Source organism: Trachypithecus francoisi, unplaced genomic scaffold, assembly GCF_009764315.1.
Source record: "Trachypithecus francoisi isolate TF-2019V2 unplaced genomic scaffold, Tfra_2.0 Lachesis_group5, whole genome shotgun sequence".
Taxonomy (NCBI): Eukaryota; Metazoa; Chordata; class Mammalia; order Primates; family Cercopithecidae; genus Trachypithecus; species Trachypithecus francoisi.
The window spans coordinates 109,269,736-109,291,007 of record NW_022681470.1 but is presented as its reverse complement, the minus strand read 5'-3'; the positions used below and the strand labels follow the sequence as shown (position 1 = coordinate 109,291,007).

The window sequence follows — 21,272 nt, the reverse complement described above, 5'->3', positions numbered from 1 at the left end:
TCATCAACTCCACTTCTCAAAGGGGTGGAATTGAACCTGAACCTGCTTGACAGATGAGAGCCCAAGCCTAGCCAAAGTGGCTGCCATGGTGACCCTCGTCCTGAAAGCCATTTCCATTAATTTAAAAATTGTAGGTATATAGGAACTATAATAACAGGCTTAAAATTGAAATTTGCTCTGTGTGGTGGGTCACACCTGTAATCCCAATACTTTGGGAGGCTAAGCCGGGATGATCACTTGAGCCCAGAAGTTTGAGACTAGCCTGAATGACATAGTGAGATCCCTGGCTCTACCAAAAAAAAAAAATTAAAATGGTGGGAAAGGGCATGAGTAAAAAGTCCCCTCCTGCCCCTGTCTTCCACCCACCTGGTTTCCCTTACAACTAGCCAATATTACCAATTCCTCTTGTATCTTTTCTAATTCTATGCATATACAAACACACTTTTCACTTAATAATATCTCTAACCTGTCAACATTCCTTGTACCATTATTTTCATTCAGGACCTTTTTTTATGCTTGAATTATTTTTAACAACATGTTTAATTATCTCTCTGCCTCAGGCCTCTCCTTTCTTTCTACATCCTTCCTGGTTTATCATAAATTCTTCACAGCTATAATGTATTATGAAATTTTGAGCAATGTGTAAAATTTATCTTTGGTACAACTGCACATACAGATTGTTAAGGCAGTGTCGGTGAAATGGAACATTGATCGAACTCTGTTGAGTGTAGGTCATGGTATAACATACTGTTTAAACAAGAAAACAACATAATGGCAGACTATACCAAAGGAAGGTGGTGAGAGAACTTTACCTTGTGGATTCTTTGTTTTACATCTGGATAACATTTAAGTGCTTATTTTGTGCTAACTACTTTATGTATTAACCATGTATTTTATCTCACAACATCCTTATAGGACAGATACTTATACCCATTTTATAGTAGAGTAAACTGAGACACAGGCACATTTGAGATTAAAATATATGACCAGGTGTCCAGAACTAGTAAATGGCAGTGTGGATACAATGCTGTTGTCTACTGTCAGAGCCTATGTTCTTACCCGTTTTGATTCCTTTGAGGGATAGTAAGATAGTAAGCAGTTTTGATGAAATAATGACATAATCCTCAACAGCAACCAAGTTAATCATGTAGTAACCTGGATGCCTTTATAGACACTGAAACATTGGTGTTCTCTGGTCCTGACTGCATTATAATTGTTGCTGAATGGAGGCCGGGCGCCGTGGCTCAAGCCTGTAATCCCAGCACTTTGGGAGGCCGAGAAGGGCGGATCACGAGTTCAGGAGATCGAGACCATCCTGGCTAACACGGTGAAACCCTGTCTCTACTAAAAAATACAAAAAAACTAGCTGGGCGAGGTGGCGGGCGCCTATAGTCCCAGCTACTCAGGAGGCTGAGGCAGGAGAATGGCGTAAACCCAGGAGGCGGAGCTTGCAATGAGCTGAGATCCGGCCACTGCACTCCAGCCCAGTGGACAGAGCGAGACTCCGTCTCAAAAAAAAAAAAAAAAAAATTGTTGCTGAATGGCCAGGTGCGGTGGTTCACACTTGTAATCCCAGCACTTTGGGAGGCGGAGGCAGGTGGATTGCTTGAACCCAGGAGTTCAAGACCAGCCTGAGCAACGTAGTGAAACCCCATCTCTACAGAAAATACAAAAATTAGCCGGGCATGGTGGCACACGCCTGTAGTCCCAGCTACTTCGGAGAATCACTTGAACCTGAGATTAGGAGATTGCAGTGAGCTGAGATCAGGCCATTGCACTGCAGCCTGGCCTGGGCAACAGTACGAGACTCTGACTCAAAAAAAAAAAAAAAAGGAAGGGCTGGGTGTGGTGGCTCACGCCTGTAATCCCAGCACTTTGGGAGGCTGAGGGGGGCAGATCACCTGAGACCAGGAGTTCAAGACCAACCTGACCAACATGGAGAAACCCCCTTCTCTACTAAAAATACAAAATTAGCCCGGCGTGATGGCACATGCCTGTAATCCCAGCTACTCAGTAGGCTGAGGCAGGAGAATAGCTTGAACCTGAGAGGCAGACATTGCAGTGAGCCGAGATCGTGCCATTGCACTCCAGCCTGGGCAACAAGAGCAAAACTCTGTCTCAAAAAAAAAAAGTTGTTTAGTGCTCTTTGAACTTAAGTATGCCATGAAGAATTCTAGTATTTATGCTGTGTTATTAAATGCATGTTGAAAATCATGGCTCTAGAAATTTAAAGATCATTAAAGTCCCCGCACGTAACGAGGCCAAGGAGAAACTTTACAGTATGACAGTATCTTAGAACATCCTTACCTACGGCAGAATCTGTGTTTCCTTCAAAAACAGATTTCTGAGTTCCATTCTAGGTATACTGAATCAGAATTTTTTGGAACCAGTGGTCAGGAATTATTTGTAATAAGCCTCCCAATAATTATTGGAATACTTGAGAACCGTTATCTTAGCGAACTTACTGTGGTTCAAATCTTAGTCCTCTGCTTATTTAGCTCAGAAGCTTGATTGATCAGGATGCTAAACCCAAGTCTCTCTCAGGGATAAACTCATTTTAGCTAGGCTTATGAAACTAATGTATAAAACTGGAATAACAATTTAATACATATAGAAGGAACTAAGTTCTTTTTTTCAGATAGGTCAGGAACATGGGAAATCAAGTTAGAATGTTTTAACGGAACATAGAATTAGAACAAAGGAAGTTAACTAGATAGTCCAAAGTACTGATGGCATTTTCTTTCATAATAGGCATATGTACCCAACATCAAAAGCAAGTCAGGTCTTTGTATAACAGCAGTGGACATTTTTCCTCTAGATAGGTTCATTTGTTGTCACATTACTAGCAGGAGAGTTTTTCAGGACTGGTTATGTGTCAAAAATTTGCATGCTGCAGCTTCTACAGTCTGCCACCCTTAGTTAATGATGCTTCCATTCTTTAGTTGCTCAGGTCAAAAACATTAGTGTTATCTTTGACTACTATTTCTCTCACAATCCACATGTAGTCCACTGGCAAATCCTGTAGGCTCTGTCTTTAAAATAAACCCAGAATTTGACTATTTCTTACCACACCCTTATTCTAACCACTCTGGAAGAAGCCATTGTGACCTCTAGATTATTAAAATACTATTTTTTTCTGGTTTCCCTGCTTCTGCTGTTGCTCCTCCCCAGCAGTCTGTCCTCAATGAAGCATCCAGAGTGATCTGGTTACAATGTAGGTCAGAACATGTCACTTTTCTGCTCAAAGCCCTCCAGTGGCTTCCCATCTTCTTCTAAGTCCCTATGTTCTGGGATGTTACCTCTTTGCCATTTATCTCTGACTTTATCTTCTACATGTTCTTCTTCTGGTCTTTGTTCCAATCACATATTCTCACTGAAGAATCTTTGCATTCTTTTCTCTGGAGTTCTCTTCCTTCTGTATCCCTCACTTCAGATACTTAACCAGAAGTCACCTCCTTAGTGAAGCTTTCTCTGGTTGTTCTGTCCAGTTCCAAATCCTAACATTTCATGTCCCTTTTCTTTGCCTTGTTTTTTCTCCATAGCATTTATCACTTGCCAGCTTGTATTTTACTTATTTAATCTTTGCTGTTGTCTTTACCCACTGGAATGTAAACTCCATGAGGACAGTATGCTAGTGAGTCACCATTGCCTAAAACATAGTGGGTCTTCTGATATTTGTTGAATGCATGACTCTTGCTTGGATAGCATCTTTCTTGATTTCATTGTTAACTCTCGTAGGGCAGTCTGATTTCCAAGTTTTGTGAGACCATATTGAGGACTGCAGTACTTCTGTATTACTGATAGATTTTTATTAATGGAGCTTTGTCCTCAGAAAGCTTTAGCAAGTGACCATTGCCTATGATGTACAGAATAAAACCAGATTTGATATTACCATCATTACTGCTATTTGACTTATCTTACTTCATCCTTCTCTTTTATTATCTCCAAATCTTCTGTTCACCAAACAAGAGAGTGTTTTCCCACTACCTTTTTTGTTCTTCTTATTCCCTCATTCATAGTGCCTTCCCTTTCTTCCCTTACACCCTATCTAAAGTACTTTGCAGAGCCCAGCCTCTCCTTTTCTTTGTAGTTGCCTTTCACCAACCCAGCTCAATATCCAACTACTTACTCAAGTTCTGTGCCTTATGTTATCTGTACTACTGCTTTGGCAGTTTTGCTGCTGTGACTTAGAGTTGTTTTTAATTTTTTATTTTGTTTTTGGGACAGGGTCTCACTCTGTCACCAAGACTGGAGTTCAGTGGTGGGATTTTGGCTTGCTGCAACCTCTGCCTCCTGGGCTCAAGTGATCCTCCCACCTCAGCCTGCCTCCTGAGTAGCTGGGACTGCAAGCACGCAACTAATTTTTGAATTTTTTTGTAGAGACAGTCTCACTGTATTGCCCAGACTGGTCTCAAACTCCTGGGATTACAGACATGAGCCACTGCACTCGGCCCTGGCTAATTATTTTTAATTTTTTAATTTTTTATTTGTATTTATTTTTATTTTTTTAGAGACAGAGTCTCACTCTGTCGCCCAGGCTGGAGTGCAGTGGTGCCATCTTGGCTCACTGCAACCTCTGCCCCCCGGATTCAAGCGATTCTCTTGTCTCAGCCTCCTGAGTAGCTGGGATTACAGGTGCCTACCACCACACCTGACTGATTTTTTGCATTTTTAGTGGAGACAGGGTTTCACCATCTTGGCCAGGCTGACCTTGAACTTCTGACCTCATGATACACCCACCTCGGCCTCCCAAAGTGCTGGGATTACAGACTTGAGCCACCACACCCGACCGGATTTTTTATTTTTTGAGACGAGACATCATTGTGTGCCCATGCTGGTCTCAAGCTCCTGGGCTCAAGCGATCCTCCTGCCTTGGCCTCTGAAAGTGCTGGGATTACAGGCATGAGCTCACTGTGCCTAGCCTGAATTATAGTTATTTTTAAATGTTGGGCACATCTTTACTGAGGGCTATGATTTGTATAAATTGTTTTGTTAACAGTGGTAAAGTATACAGAGATTGGAAAGCTAAGGTGCTTACTGTATGTTATGTTCGTCTTATGTTGTTTATATCTACCAGGATGATTTGCACTTTATATTAGCTTAAGGTAGTGGCTGTCAACCCTGACAGCATGTTAGAATCACCTGAGGAAGCTTTTAAACTGATGCCCAAGCCCTACCCCAGACTATTACATCAGAATTTCTGCAGGCAGAAATTCCCATATATCAGTATATTTAAATCTTCCCAGGCGATTCTAATGTGTAGCCAAGGTCCAGAACCACTGATTTAAGGCAAAAGATAATTTGTTGGCTTACTTCTTTGACAGCCCTACTCTTTGTCTTTATCTTTGGTATTCATCTCAGTGCCTGAGACCAAATGAATTGTTTTGTGGTTTGTTTTGAGTGAGTGAACAAATTGTTAAACACAAAGAGCTGAACTTTTTAGAAGACAACATAACTCAGAGTTCAGTGATGTCTAGGTATTTGCTTAGGGAAAAAAATTAAGTATCTGCTGTATGGGAGTCTGTCTCATGTTACCTCATGGGTTCTTAAAACAGTCCTAGATATGAGTAGGTTTTATAATCACAAAGAAGAAACTAAGACCCAAGCAATTTATCAGTAAAGCTGGCATGTGAAACTGTATCTGACTTCCAGTGATTTTGAGAAAAAAAAATAATTGGTAAAAAGATATACTTTAAATTAGGATGCCGTAACATGCCAGATACATACCAGATCTTAAAGGCAAAATCGTTCTTGTTTCCCACTGCTGCTTTTTCCATCTAGCATGGGTTCTCCCTTTCGAACTTGACATCTGCATCATTGCTCACTAACACGTGAATCTCAAGATACTTGGAGTGGTCATTTTTCCCTAATTTCTTTTATTTTATTTATTCTTGGGCAACCTGTGGACCAGAATAGGTTCAAAGAGGCTTTTTCCTAATTTTTTAACCTTGTGGGTATTTTTTTTTAAGCACATTTAAGCTCCTAAACAAGTTGCTTATGGGATGTTTTCACTCATTTTAATTTTCTCTTCTGTATGTTGTAAATGTTATGCTTAAATATGTCAGTTTTAAACACTACTGAGTGATATGAAATACAATGACTCCCAGTTAAAGTAAAAATTATTCTAATGCATGTTAAAACAGTAAAGAAGACTGTTCAGAACTATTATGGCCAGGTGTGGTGGCTCATGCCCGTAATCCCAGCACTTTGGGAAGTCAAGGCGAGTGGATCACCAGAGGTCAGGAGTTTGAGACCAGCCTGGCCAACATGGTGAAACCCCATCTCTACTAAAAATACAAAAATTAGCAGGGTGTGGTGGCGGGCGTCTGTAATAATCCCAGTTATTTGGGAGGCTGAGGCAGGAGAATTGCTTGAACCCAGGAGGTGGAGGTTGCAGTGAGCCAAGATCACGCCACTGCACTCCATCCTGGGTGACAGAGCAAGACTCTATCTCAAAAACAACCAAAAAAAAAAAAAAAAGACTATTACAATAGAGGAGAAAAATCAGGCTCAACTCCTAATACATTAAAGACAGCTGGGTATTTACGTATAGCCAATAAGCAGAGTTGGGGAGAAAATTATTAAGAGGAGACCATGAGGGTAGGGGGATTCATGCTGAAGGCAGTTCAAAGACTTATACATCAAAGATAGGGGATGAAGAACTTGATTAGATATCAAGAGTGGGCAGATTCTTGCTAAAACTGGGCTAGACAGACCAAACGGGGATGTGGGCACAGAGGCGGGGTGGGATGTCAAATCCTAGTTCAAAAGAGGCCTTAGAGAGAAGCCTAAAGTTTGCCACTCCATGTGTATGTGAGATGTACATAATTGCTTTAGTAAATAGTGAAGTGTTTAAGACATACCAGAAAAGCAGTTATTCCCTAGAGTTTGTAGAATGTTTTAAAGTGAAATTGCTCTACTTAAAACTAGCTTGCCTGACTTCACTACCTACTTGTGTCTAATAAAACTCAAAATTGGCTACTAATAGAGAAAACAAGTTCTAAAGACTATTAAAATGACTTTTGAAAGAGTGAATGTGAGGCAAATTATTTGGAAGTGCCAGCATCTGTTTTTTATAATGTTGATCCTGATTTAAGACATATCTTTATGCTTTTCAAGTCTTCTTGCTTGATAATGATAAACTATATACATCTACAATTTTATTTCTAAGTGCATTCTATGTTATCTCTAGGTCTAAACTGGGAAAATAATATTTAGCTTATTTGGAATTTTAAGAAACACAGATAACAGTAACTTTTATTTAGTGAAACCAGTACTGTATCATTATCATTATCATTATTACTAACTGTGGTCACCATGCAGTGCAGTAGAGCACTAGAACTTATTCTTCCAGTCTCACTGTAACTTTGTACCCTCTGATTGCTATCTTTGATATCTTTCCTTTCCCCATCCCTTCCCTGACCCCTCAGCCTCTGGTAACCGCCATTTTAGTCTCTGTTTCTCTGAGATAGGCTTTTTTAGATTCCACATATCTTATAGTGAGATCATAAAGTATTCGTCTTTCTGTGTCTGGTTTATTTCACTTAGCATAGTATCTTTCAGGTCCATCCTTCTTGTTGCGAAAGACAGAATTACCTTCTTTTTAAAGGCTGTATAGTATTCCATTGTGTGTATATAACACATTTTCTTTTTTTTTTTTTTTTTTTTTTTTTTTGAGGAGGAGTCTCGCTCTGTCGCCCGGACTGGAGTGCAGTGGCCGGATCTCAGCTCACTGCAAGCTCCGCCTCCCGGGTTTACGCCATTCTCCTGCCTCAGCCTCCTGAGTAGCTGGGACTACAGGCACCCACCACCTCGCCCGGCTAGTTTTTGTATTTTTAGTAGAGACGGGGTTTCACCGTGTTAGCCAGGATGGTCTCGATCTCCTGACCTCGTGATCCGCCCTTCTCGGCCTCCCAAAGTGCTGGGATTACAGGCTTGAGCCACCGCGCCCGGCCAACACATTTTCTTTATCCATTCATCTGTTGAGTTGATTGATACTTAGGTTACTTTTTTATCTTGATTATTGTGAACACTGCTGAAATGAACATGGTGCAGATATCTCTCTGACATACCAATTTCAGTTCCTTTGGCTATCTATCCAGAAGTGAATTTCTGAATCATATGGTAATTTTGGTATATTGTGGAATTTCCATGCTATTAGTATTTTCCAAAATGGCTATACTAATTTACATTCCCACCAACAGAAGGGTTCCTTTTTCTCCTTATCCTGGCCCAAGACTTATTATCATTTGTCTTTTTGATAATAGCCATTCTAACAGGCATGGGATGATATCTCATTGTGGTTTTAATTTGCATTTCCCTGATTAGAGATGTTGAGCATTTTTTCAGATATCAGTTGTCCATTTGTATCTCTTTGAGAAATGTCTCTTCAGACCCTTTGTCCATTTTAAAATTGGGTTATTTGTTTTCTTGCTATTGAGTTGTTTTGAGTTCCTTATATATTTTCAGTATTAGCCCTTTATCAGATGTATGGTTTGCAAGTATTTCCTCCCACTTAGTTGTCTCCTTATACTGTTAATTTTCTCCTTTGCCATACAGAAGCTTTTTAGTTTGATGCAACATCCGAAAGATCTTCAAATGGGAAAAACTCCCTTAGGAAATAGCATTGAATTCTATGCAAGCAGATCTTACCAGGATAAGAATAACGTCCTGTATATATCTCTTTCAGGAAAATAAATGCAACTATTTATTCTTGAATACTTTTGGAATGGGTTAGAGTAAAAATAAGTACAATAAATATTTACAGAGGCACAATTTACTACTATTGTACTTTCTTTAACTATACCCTATTTGGAAAACTTTAAAAACTTTGAAATATGTGTTATTACTTTAAAGGGAAATTGGAACGGACATTTTCATAAAGCTCTTTTGGTCAATAAAAAGTTGCTACTATTTGTAGTTATTGGTGGGGATTATTATGATGGTAATGATAGAGAATATAAAGTGGCTAGGACCCAAAGGATTTCTAGAAAAAGAGGGTTATTTTCTTTGAAGTAGTAATTTGATAGTAATTTGAAGGGTTTGCTCAGTTTATAAAGTAACAGTTATCCTGCTGTGACCAGTTAAGATAACAGTAGCTGACATTTATTGAGCCTCTCCTGTTATATTTTAAGTGTTCTGCTAAAGATTTCACCATATATTATCTCATTTAATCTTCACAACAATTTTTTAAAATTTAATACTGGGTAAGTTGGTTTCCGGTGAAAACCAGAAAACCTGCTACACAAATTCTAAAAGAGCTGTAACAATTCACAACAATTTTTAAGGAGTACATACTGTCCCACTTTAGGGAGTGGATGTGGTTCAAAGAGATTAAGTGACTGAAATTCAGAACTAGGTCTGTCCAATCCAGAGCCTATATATTTCCATTTGGCCGTAGTACCTCATGATAATCTTTAAAACTGAGAACACTTCCTTTACATCTTTTTATTCAGAAGGGATTTTGTAAACATTTACTCATTGCCTGCTATATGTAATTTAATTTGCTAGACCCTGTAATGTATAGAAGAGGAAAGCAAGGCAGTTTCCCTCCCAAAAAAGCTTGAGTCTTTGGAGACAGACTAGTATCTATAGAATTAATTGTCAATAGCAGTTGTATTTTAGGTGCTATGCTAAGCATTCAAATATACTTTGAACACTTTTTAAGTTTGAGTTGGAAGAACCCAACCTTAAAAAGATGGGAAGGATTTAGACAGACCAAGATGGAGAGAAAGGCACAACTTCCAAGGAGAGTATGAGTCAAGGCCAAGAGGTGAAGTCTTTAATACATTCAGTAGACTAATGAAGGAGGTAAAGATTTTTATTGACACCAGGGAGACATGTTGGCAGAGATTTGGCTCCTAAAGTATACAAAACTGGGGTGGTATAAACTGACCAGACCTTTGCTGATAAGTGGAATGTGGATATTATCTAGCGAAAGAATTCTCCCTTTTCTTTCTAGAATTATCCACCAGTGCCCACAAAGAGTTGCAGTGGTTCAATATTTAACTAACTTGAAGTTCTTTTGTATGTGATTGTCAAGGACTTTTTTTTTTTTTTGAGACGGAGTAGCTGGGATTACAACGCCCAGCTAATTTTTGCATTTTTAGTAGAGACAGGGTTTCCACATGTTAGCCAGGCTGGTCTCGAACTCCTGACCTGCCCTGGCCTCTAAAGTGCTGGGATTATAGATGTGAGCCACCATGCCCAGCCCAAGGAAATAATTTTAAAAGCTAGTGATGGCCGGGCGTAGTGACTCACGCTTGTAATCCCAGCACTTTGGGAGACCGAAGCAGGCAGATCATGAGGGCAGGATCTACCCTTTAGTGTAGATACTATCTGATGAATACAGTGTGTAGTGAAACTATTACTTTATGAAATAGGAACAATTTTTTAAAGGTTTTTTTTTCTAAGCTGCAGTTCAGTTTTTGTTCAACTAAAACCTTCATATTAGTGATTCTCAAGTTAGGGGAGCTGGCATACCTCCCCTTTATGGGAGGTAACTGCCTTCTTTCTTTCCCTCTCCCACCTTTGAGAATGATTGACTAAATCACTGTTAATGAAAATGTCAGCCCTCATCTGTATTGTAGCAAAGATATTTTTTCAATCACTAACTGCTTAGTCATTTCCCTCTCTCTTTTTGCGCTATTAATTTCATCTTAGCTTTGACCCAGTTTTGAAGTTGGATAAAATGTTAACTTTTAAACTTATTATTTATCATTTTATCTATTCCTCTCAACTTTGTGACAACCACATCTTTCACAAGCATAGCTTTGACTCAATTCTTGGTTAAAATAGTCTAAAAGGACAAAGCCAAATTCATGTGACACACTAAAGGTAATCCTCCAGACTTTTACTTCCTTTTAATACTGCATGATATAGTTGAATGTCTAAGTTATAATTCCCGCTCCACCCATTTATTATAAGCATGCGGTCTTAGACAAGGCACTTATACTCCCTGAAGCTATTTCTTGATTTATAAATGGGGATAATAGTCTCTCCCCTGCCTGCTTTAACAAGCTGTTTTAAAGATCAATAAAAGAAACAGATTATGTAAGAGTTTTATAAACAATAAAATAGTATTCATTCATTCACATTCCCAGTATGTTCTAGGTCTCAGTCCTGGGTATACTGCAGTGAACAAACATAACAAGTTCTTTTGTTCTATGTCAAGGGTTGACAAATTATGGCCAGTGGGCCAAATCCAGTCCACCATCTGTTTTTGTTTTGTTTTGTTGTTTATTGAGACAGGCTCTTGCTCTATTGCCCAGGCTGGAGTGCAGTGGCACAATCATAGCTCACTGCAGCCTTGACCTCCCAGGCTCAAGTGATTCTCCTGCCTCAGCCTCCTGAGTAGCTTGGACTACAGGCATGTGCCACCATGCCCGGCTAAATTTTTTTGTTATTTTTAATAGAAATAAGATCTTACTGTGTTGCCTAGGCTGGGTCTCTGAGCTCAGGCAATCCTCTTGCTTTGGCCTCCTAAAGTGTTGGTATTACGGGTGTGAGCTGCTGTGCTGAGCCCACTGCCTGTTTTTATAGGATCTATAAACTAATGCTTTGGAATGGTTGAAAACAAACAAACAAAAAAAAGAATAGTCATATTTAATGATGTGAAAATTACATGAAATACAATTTCTGGGTACAAAATAAAGTTTTTTTTTTTTTTTTTTTGAGGCGGAGTCTCGCTCTGCCGCCCGGACTGGAGTGCAGTGGCCGGATCTCAGCTCACTGCAAGCTCCGCCTCCCGGGTTCCCGCCATTCTCCTGCCTCAGCCTCCCGAGTAGCTGGGACTACAGGTGCCCGCCACCTCGCCCGGCTAGTTTTTGTATTTTTAGTAGAGACGGGGTTTCACCGTGTTCGCCAGGATGGTCTCGATCTCCTGACCTCGTGATCCGCCCGTCTCGGCCTCCCAAAGTGCTGGGATTACAGGCTTGAGCCACCGCGCCCGGCCAAAATAAAGTTTTATTGGAACACAATCATGCTTAATAGTTGGGACAGAAACTGTGACTCACAAAGCCCATATGCCCTTTACATTAGCAGTTTACTGACTCTTGCTCTGTGATCTTGGACTTCTTTGGGGGATATTGGACAGTAAACATGTAAGTATATGTTCATTGGTGGCAAATTCCTTGAAGAAAAATAAAGCAGTAAAGGGGCTAGAATTGTGAAGGTTGGAAGGGTACAACAGCTACTTTATATATAGGAGTTAGGGAAGGGTAGTTTATTTGGCAGGTAACATTTGAACAGAGACTGGATAAAGATTGGAGTGAATCATCCAAAAGAGCATTTCTGGCCAAAGGAACAAGAAATATGCCCTGAGGCATGAGTGTAGCTGTAAGTCTAGGAGCTAAGTGATATGAGTTGGAGGAATTAGGGAAGGAGGAGCCGTGGAACAGACTTTAGATTTTGTTTTTTGTTTTTGTTTTTTTTGTTTTTGAGACAGAGTCTCACCCTGTCACCAAGGCTGGAGTGCAGTGGCACCGTGTTGGCTCACTACAACCTCCATCTCCTGGGTTCAAGCAGTTCTCCTGCCTCAGCCTCCCAAGTAGCTGGGATTACAGGCGCCCACCACTACGCCTGGCTAGCTTTTATATTTTTAGTAGAGAAGGGGTTTCACCATGTTGGCCAGGCTGGTCTCAAACTCCTGACCTCAGGTGATCCACCCACCTTGGCCTCCCAAAGTGCTGGGTTTATAGGCGTGAGCCACCACACCCAGCCCAGACTTTAGATTTTATAGTGAATATGTAAATATATTGGGCCGGGCACAGTGGCTCGCATCTGTAATCCCAGCACTTTGGGAGGCTGAAGCAGGTGGATCACCTGAGGTCAGGAGTTCGAGACCAGCCTAGCCAACATGGTGAAACCCCATCCCTACTAAAAATACAAACATTAGCCAGGTGTGGTAGCACGTGCCTGTAATCCCATCTACTCGGGAGGCTGAGGCAGGAGAATTGCTTGAACCCAGGAGGCAGAGGTTGCAGTGAGCCAAGATCATGCCACTGTACTCCAGCCTGGGCGACAGAGCGAAACTCCAGATATAGATATAGATATAGATATAGATATAGATAGAATAATTTTATATAATATATAATTATATATTATATAATTTTAACATAATTATATGTATTATATTTACTACTACGTCAAGGTATTTTTGTGGTATTGTGTTCAAATAGTGAAAAAATCAACACTTCAGAAACTATCAAATATCTAATAACCATCCACCATTTCAGTAACTGTCGGGAAATAACATAGGATTCCTTGCCATGACAATGTGTTTTAGGATCCCATGTTGACATCTAATGATAACTACATTCTTTTTAACCACTCATTAAGTATTTCACCCTTGCCATTGCATATACTTTCAAATTTCCTCACTTTCATTTAAAAACTGGGAGATGTTTTGGTTTCTCTAATTGGATATTTCTCCTGTTCTTGGTATTCTCAGGTAAACAGGGAATATTAAGTTTTTTCAGCACTTGAACCTGGATTCAAATAATACTACTAGATTTTCTTTCCTCACCCTGCTTTTTAACTTAGAAAATGGAAGTGAGTTTTTAGTTAACCTTCATCTTTCATATAATCCCCTTGTTTAACCAATTGATCAATTTTTTAAGCATGAGGTACTATCGGGATATTAAGTGAAGTCAAAGGTCTTGGTCAAGTAGTAACTTTAAAAAGCCTTCTTTATTGCCTTTAGGATTTGGACATCCTCACCTCAGTCCTTTGGCTTCCTTGACCTGGTTCTTTCAGTTTTCACGTCACTCAGTAGCCTTTACCTTTCTTTATTTCCCTTTTCATCTTAAAAAAAAAAAAAATTTAAAGGATGAGGGATGTTGACATACTCCTTTTTTTATTAAAAAAATTTTAATTTGCTTTATCATACTAGTAACGTTATATTTCTTATATAACTTTTTGAACACAGAGGAAAGCCAAAAAAAAAAGAAAAAAAAATTCTTTTGTACCAGAGATAGTCCTAGTTAAAATTTAGTAGAAAATGGAGCACTTCTCAAACTTTTTTACTGTCAGGACTCCTTTACATACTTAAAAACTGAATTTTTATTTATGTGACATATCTGTTACATTAGATATTAAAGCTGAGGCCGGGCGCCGTGGCTCACACCTGTAGTCCTGGCACTTTGGGAGGTGAGGCAGGTGGATCATTTGAGATCAGGAGTTCAAGACGAGCCTAGCCAACATGGTGAAACCCCATCTCTACTAAAAACACAAAAATTAACCAGACGGTATGGCACGTGCCTGTAATCCCAGCTACTCAAGAGGCTGAGGCCAGAGAATGGCTTGAACCTGGGAGGTGGAGGTTGCAGTGAGCTGAGATTGTGCTACCGTACTCCAGTCTGGGTGATAGACTGAGACTCTGTCCCAAAAAAAATGCTGAAACTGATTTTTAAAATAACTTGTTTTAAAATAATAAACCTATTACATTAGCATAGTTATTTGTTGTTTAAAAAAAAACTTTATTTTCCAAAACAGAAAAGGAATTAGTGTGACAAGTAACATTGTTTTACATTTTGCAAGTCTTGTAAATGCCTACATTCAGTTTGTTACGACATATTGTCTTAGTTTGTGTATATTGTTTCCTCTACTTGGAATGCCCTCCCTGGTCTTAACTACTCATCCTCCAATCCATCTCAAACATCACTACCTTTGAAGACTACGTTTTTGTTTTTGTTTTGAGACAGGCTGGAGTGCAGTGGTGCAATCTTGGCTCACTGCGACCTCCGCTACCTGGGTTCAAGCGATTCTCTTGCCTCAGCCTCCCGAGTAGCTGTGATTACAGTTGCCTGCCACCGTGCCTGGCTAATTTTTGTAATTTTTTAAAGTAGAGATGGGATTTCACCATCTTGGCCAGGCTGGTCTTAAACTCCTGACCTCGTGATCCGCCCACCTCGGCCTCCCAAAGTGCTGGGATTATAGGCGTGAGCCACCACGCCTGGCCGACCACCCCCTGTTTAATGTGGGTATACAGAGTTGATTGCATCTTCCTTTGTGCCTCAGTCTACATTTAATACCTGCTTGCTACATTACTATCTAGGCGTCAGGTCCTTGAGGGTAGTGACAATGTCTTATCCAGTCTTCAGTCTTTATTTATTGATACTTCTCTTCCTAGTTTGCTGAATGGGTGAATTATTACTTTTTTATATGCAGTATCAGTTCATCTTCTATCCAAACAAACTGCTCTTCTTTCAGTTGTACCAATTCCATCAGATTTTGTAACTTCTGAAAATTTGGGTGGGATTTCAGGAATATTAGTATCTTAAATTTTCAGTTTGGTAATTTTATTATACATTCAAATATTATGTTATATAAGTAGTATGTAAAATATGACTGTGGCTTTATTCCTTTTTCCTTTCAGGGAAGGTACTTTTTTGATAGTATATGAATATGTATATACTTATTTTTTGGATTACACACACTTTACTTGACTGAGGAGTTTCATAATTATGTAAAGATTATGGGAAATGCACCTTGACAGAAAGGGGATAGACCATAGCTCACTCCACAGATTTGTCACAAATAGACCAAAAAAAAAAAAAAAAAACAAGGTTTATTATTAAAAGTAGAATTACTGATTTTTTAAATAAGAGATTGATACCAACAGTTGAAACATACAGAAATGTGATTAAGTGTACATGCCAAAGAAAATATAGTTAGAAATCTATATTGTAACAGTTAGTCCTGTGTAGCATAATTTTCATGAGTTGAGCAGGATTTCTTCATGATTAGAATCCCTCTTTTTATTGTTTTTGCTCAGTTAATATAAGGAGCCTTATGGAGCATTTCCCCTCCACCAGTTTTCATCCCAGAAAAAATAATACACTATCTGTAGTTACCCTGTCAAGGCAGGGTTCTAACACTTTATGTACCTAAGAATATTCTAATACGTTTTTTGTGGCATAAATTCCTGATGCCTGCTTCCAGGTAGTCCACATACCAACTTTTGTCTTTCAAATCTTAAAAACTTTGTAGGATTTTGCAGCTAAAAGAAATTTTGCAGATCTTCTAATATGACTCTATGAGGAGTTGGGTTATAATGAGAAAACTCAGGACCGAAAACAGTAATGTTTCTAGGATCACAAATCTAGTTAGCTGATGGACCAACAGAGACAGTTATTGGAACCCAAATTTTCCATTCTACCTTGCTCCAACAATCACTAGGCCTTTCTTGACTAACGGTTTCATCACAGAGCAGCTTTTCTTTGTCCTTTTCAGAATAAGAATAAACTTACAGTAAGATTATTTGTATAAACCTAGGGATACTAAAGGTGTAAAGCATTTCTGTTTGGTTTATTTTCTTTTTTGAGACAGTCTCACTCTGTCGCCCAGGCTGGAGTGCAGTGGCAGGATCTCGGCTCACTGCAAACTCCTCCTCCTGGGTTCAAGAGATTCTCCTGCCTCAACCTCTCAAGTAGCTGGGATTACAGGTGTGCGCCACCATGCCAGCTAAATTTTGTATTTTTAGTAGAAACAGGGTTTCACCATGTTGGCCAGGTTAGTCTCAAACTCCAGACCTCAAATGATCTGCCTGCCTCAGCCTCCCAAATTGCTGGGATTACAGGCATGAACTACCGCACCCAACCCAAATTTCTGGGTTTTTTTTCTAATTCTCTTCTCACTCCCAGCTTTCTTTCTTTTCTTTTCTTTTCTTTTTTTTAAGACAGAGTCTCCTACAGTTGCCCAGGCTGGAGTATAATCTTAGTTCACTACAACCTCCACCTTCCGGGTTCAGGTGATTCTCCTGCTTCAGCTTCCCAAGTAGCTGGGATTACAGGTACCCACCACCACATCCAGCTAATTCTTGTATTTTTAGTAGAGATGGGGTTTCGCCATGTTGGCCAGACTGGTCTTGAACTCCTGACCTCAAGTGATCCACCCACCTCAGCCTCCCAAAGTGCTGGGATTACAGTCAGGAGCCACCACACCTGGCCCCAGCTTTATTTTCAAGAGACTCTTGAAAGTTTTTTTTTTTTTTTTTTTTTTAATGCTGAAGAATGGTTTGAATTTGATGGGGTCATCAATAACTTAAAATTGTTTGAAGGAAATAAAGAAGTCAACAGAGGATGCCTATCTAGAAATAAGGCTCAGTTTATTGTTAGATATACCATGTTCTTCTTTGCCCTACATTAGGGAGTTGAATCATCTTCATATTCATTATCACATCAAATATTAGGGAATTTTCATCCTTTCTTTCATAGTATGTTAGAACTATACTGAGAGACTCATTTGTGGTGAGCCCTATTTATTATCATTACTAGCATTATTACTATGTATAGATACTGCCAAATATCTATATATTAGTATTGCCAAATGCCAGATAGATAGGAACCATTCTGGAGGATCTTACATCAGTTTAAGAATCAAGAAGGAAGGGACCCAGAACAGTCTTAGAGTAGATTAACTGGAGAATTGCTCTCTAGCTAGTTGGACCACTTAGCTCCTCCCTTCTCTCCTCTTTGGGCTAAGCTGAAGACAAAAACAGCATTTGTCCTCAGAATATAGCACTGAGTATGAGCACTGGGACCACAGACACAGAACAGTGTCCCACCTAGCCGGTTGGACCTTAGGCTCACTCCGAAGATAAACTGCTCACACACCCTGATGAGCAGAAGCAAATCTACTCTTTCCCTCCCCTGTAGTCACTAGAGACAAACTACCAGCAAACAGAATGGCAAACTAAATTAAATTCAGAGCACCATTTATGGAAAACCAATACCACGAAAGGGAAGAATCAAATTCAATGAAGAGAGGATCTAAATTTTTAGGAAACAATCAATAGAACAAGACTTTAAAATGGGTAGTTATACTGGGCACATTGGCTCACACCTGTAATCTCAGTGCTTTGGGAGGCTGAGTTGGGAGGATCACTTGAGGCTAGGAGTTTGAGAACTGCCTGGGCAACATAGTGAGACCCTCTCTCTGAAGGAAATTAAAAATGTTTAAAAATTAGCCAGGCATGGTGAGGCATACCTGTAGTCTTAGCTACTTGAGAACCTGAGGCAGGAGGATCACTTGAGCCCAGGAGTTTAAGGTTACAGTGAACTTTGATCACACTGCTGCACTCTAACCTGAGCAACCAAGTGAGACCCTGTCTCTGAGAAAAAACACCTAAAAAATTAAATAAGGAGTTAATGTCCTAATATAGATGATTGTATACACACTAAAAGAAATTGCTTTGCTCTACATACTTGCCAGTACCAAACAAAAAAAAAAAGACAAAAGGAATTACCAAAAATCTTAGAAATTAAAAATTGAACAGTCAAAATAATTGTTATGCTGGGCCTGGTGACGAGTGCCTGTACTCCCGGCTACTCAGGAGGCTGATGCGGAAAGATTCCTGAGGTCAGGAGTTGGAGGCTGCAATGAGCTATGATCACGCCACTGTACTCCAACCTGGGCAATATAGCGAGACCCTGTCTCTTAAAAAAAAAAAAATTGAGCAGGAAAATGGGCACAGATGAAGAGCATATTAGTGGATTGGAGTCAAGCATTTTCCCCAGACAAAGCATAAAATGACAAAAAAGATAAAATCTAGAGAAAAACAATTAGATAAGCGGGTTAGAACCTAACATTTTATCATCCATTTATAATAGTATATCTAAAAAGGGAGAATGGCAACAGGGGCAGAGGACAGAGACTAGGCTGAATAACAGAAGAAATATTTTCCATAGCATTCCTTATGCCCTCTAATACAGTGGCGAATAGTAGAGGTGATAGGAGTCATCTTTGTCTGGTATTAAAATTGATGACTTAGGGCAGGCACAGTGGCTCACACCTATAACCCCAACACTTTGGAAGGCCCAGGCCAGAGGATCACTTGAATCTAGGAGTTTGAGACCAGCCTGGGCATGGTGAGACTTGTCTCTACAAAAATAAAAATTACAAAATTAGGTGTGGTGGCACATGCCTGTGGCCCCAGCTACTCAAGAGGCTGAGGCAGGAAGATCGCTTGAGCCCAGGAGGTTGAGGCTGCAGTAAGCCTTGATCGTGCCACTGCACTCCAGCCGGGACAACAGCCAAGACCCTATCTCAGTATAAATTAATTAGTTAATAAAGTTAGTGACATTGCTTATGTTTCATTATTAAGGTTTTTGTAGAATTTTGGTAGATAGCCCTTTATTAAGTTAAAGGCGTTTATTTTATATCTACCAAAAACTAATAGTTTTGTTTTTTTATGATATTGGAGTAGGTGTTAATTTTTTTTCAGCATGAGTTGAGATGATCACGTGGTTTTGGTCTTTTAATTTGTAAGTTACAGTAACTTATTATATTGAACCATCCTTGTACTGGGAGAATTGGTATTGGTATGCTATTTAATTTGCGTAATATTTTATTTAGTTTTGCTTAAATGTTCATAATCTAGATCATAGCTTTCTCTTTTTGTGAATGTAATGTATTTGGTCAAAAACTATTATCCTGTTTTTGAAAGACAAATTCAAATTTATCAAAACACATATATTCCCAAATCAGAATGTACCTATATTGATAGTAACAGCTTTGGGGTGCTTTATGAAAAGAAAATTTGAAGGCTGCTAAACAGTAAATGTTTAAACAGGACATTTTTTTCAAGAGATGTGATGAAAATTTTGTAATTTGTTAATTGTTTCTCCTTTTACATGTTACTCTTCATAATTCTAAGTGTAAATTTTGTTTCTCTTTAGGTACGCATAGCTGCTAAATTCATCACTCATGCACCCCCAGGGGAATTTAATGAAGTATTCAATGGTGAGTAAAGATTAGTATTTTAATCCCTCCTTAATTACCATTATTTATTGAGTACTTGCTATCTGTTTTAATTCTTATGACTTGTTGTAGCTATAGCTAAGTAAATCAAGATTCGAAGAAATTAAAATAACTTGTCCAAGGTCCTCCAGTTAGTAAATGTCAAAGTAAGAATTCAAACCCAGGTCTGAGTCAAAATAAAGCTCCTAACCCATAAATTGGGATGCCTGTCTTATGTGAGAAAAGATTTTAAGGCAGATTAGTATCAATAAATGTAGAAACAATACTAAATTATTTTCACAGTTTTATTTTTTCCTTTATAGATCATAGCTAAATTTTCTTCAGTGCTTTCCCTTAGGAAGTCACATGTTATGGAACACTTTTTTGGGCCAGTGGGGCTGAACTGACTATATCTGGGGAGCTTGTTAAATATGCAGATTCAGCTTTATCTTGCCCTCAAGATTCACATTCATTAGATCTGAGGTGGAACTGGTTAATCTGTATTTCATGAAGTTCTTTACCAGGTGATTCTGAATCTCAGCAGGTTGGGGAACCACAGTTAAATACATTTACAACTTTCCATACTATCTGCTGTCTTAATACATTTTACAAGATGGAAAATGTGATGGAGCATCTTAAACTTCATGATGAAATAAATAATCATAATCCCATTTTAAGTTATTAAGTTCATCTTAAAGATTCCTTAAGTAAAATAATAATTGTTGTACATCTTGGTTCAGTTTAGCAAACATTCATTTTGAGATTCTAATTTTATATTAGAAAGTTAGCTACTCGAGAGTAACTGTATGATATTCCTCTGTACCTGGTCCAGATGGTAGAACAGTCAATAATAATCTTGATTGCTAAAATTGGGAAAAGTAACTGGGAAAAACATAAACATTTGCTTCAAGGAGTATAAGATATAACAGAAGTAAATCAAGATATTTTTTATAAAACTGTTTGTGGCTTTTGAGCACCAACAGCAAAGGAAACAAATGCAGCCTTTTTCTAGTCTTTTACATTGACTAAATTCTTAGTAACATTTTAAATAAATTTTCCTGTTGAAATTTTCTTTTTCTTTTTGTTATTATTATTTTTTTGACAGAATCTTGCTCTGTCGGCAGTCTGGAGTGCAGTGGCGTGATCTTGGCTCACTGGAACCCCTGCCTCCCAAGTAGCTGGAACTACAGGTGCTCACCCCCACGCTCCACTCATTTTTTTTGTATTTTTAGAAGAGATGGGGTTTCACCATGTTGGCCAGAATGGTCTCAATCTCTTGACCTCGTGATCCGCCCGCCTCAGCTTCCCAAAATGCTAGGATTACAGGCATGAGCCACCGCACCCAGCCGAAATTTTCAATTTTCAGTAGAAAATTCTTCTTGAACTTTAGCTCAGATAAATTCTTAACTAACAGGCCAAGTGTGGTGGCTGACACCTGGAATCCCAGCACTTTGGGAGGCCGAGGTGGGCAGATCGCCTTAAGTCAGGAGTTCAAGACCAACGTGACCAACATGGTGAAGTCCTGTCTCTAC

At 39.2% G+C, this 21,272-nt stretch overlaps 1 protein-coding gene and 1 non-coding gene across 2 annotated transcripts in view; one reads left to right on the top strand and one right to left on the bottom strand.

The window, feature by feature from the left end:
• Positions 1-21,272, top strand: part of CAPZA1 (capping actin protein of muscle Z-line subunit alpha 1) — a 49,847-nt gene that overhangs the window by 6,036 nt on the left and 22,539 nt on the right. Inside the window, exon 2 of the mRNA XM_033200085.1 lies at positions 19,680-19,743. Within this exon, the coding sequence (XP_033055976.1) occupies positions 19,680-19,743 (64 nt within the window). The remainder of the gene's footprint in view (positions 1-19,679; positions 19,744-21,272) is intronic.
• LOC117077012 lies at positions 9,211-9,271 on the bottom strand. Its single transcript, XR_004434610.1, has one exon. It is a non-coding gene; the product is annotated as a U7 small nuclear RNA (small nuclear RNA).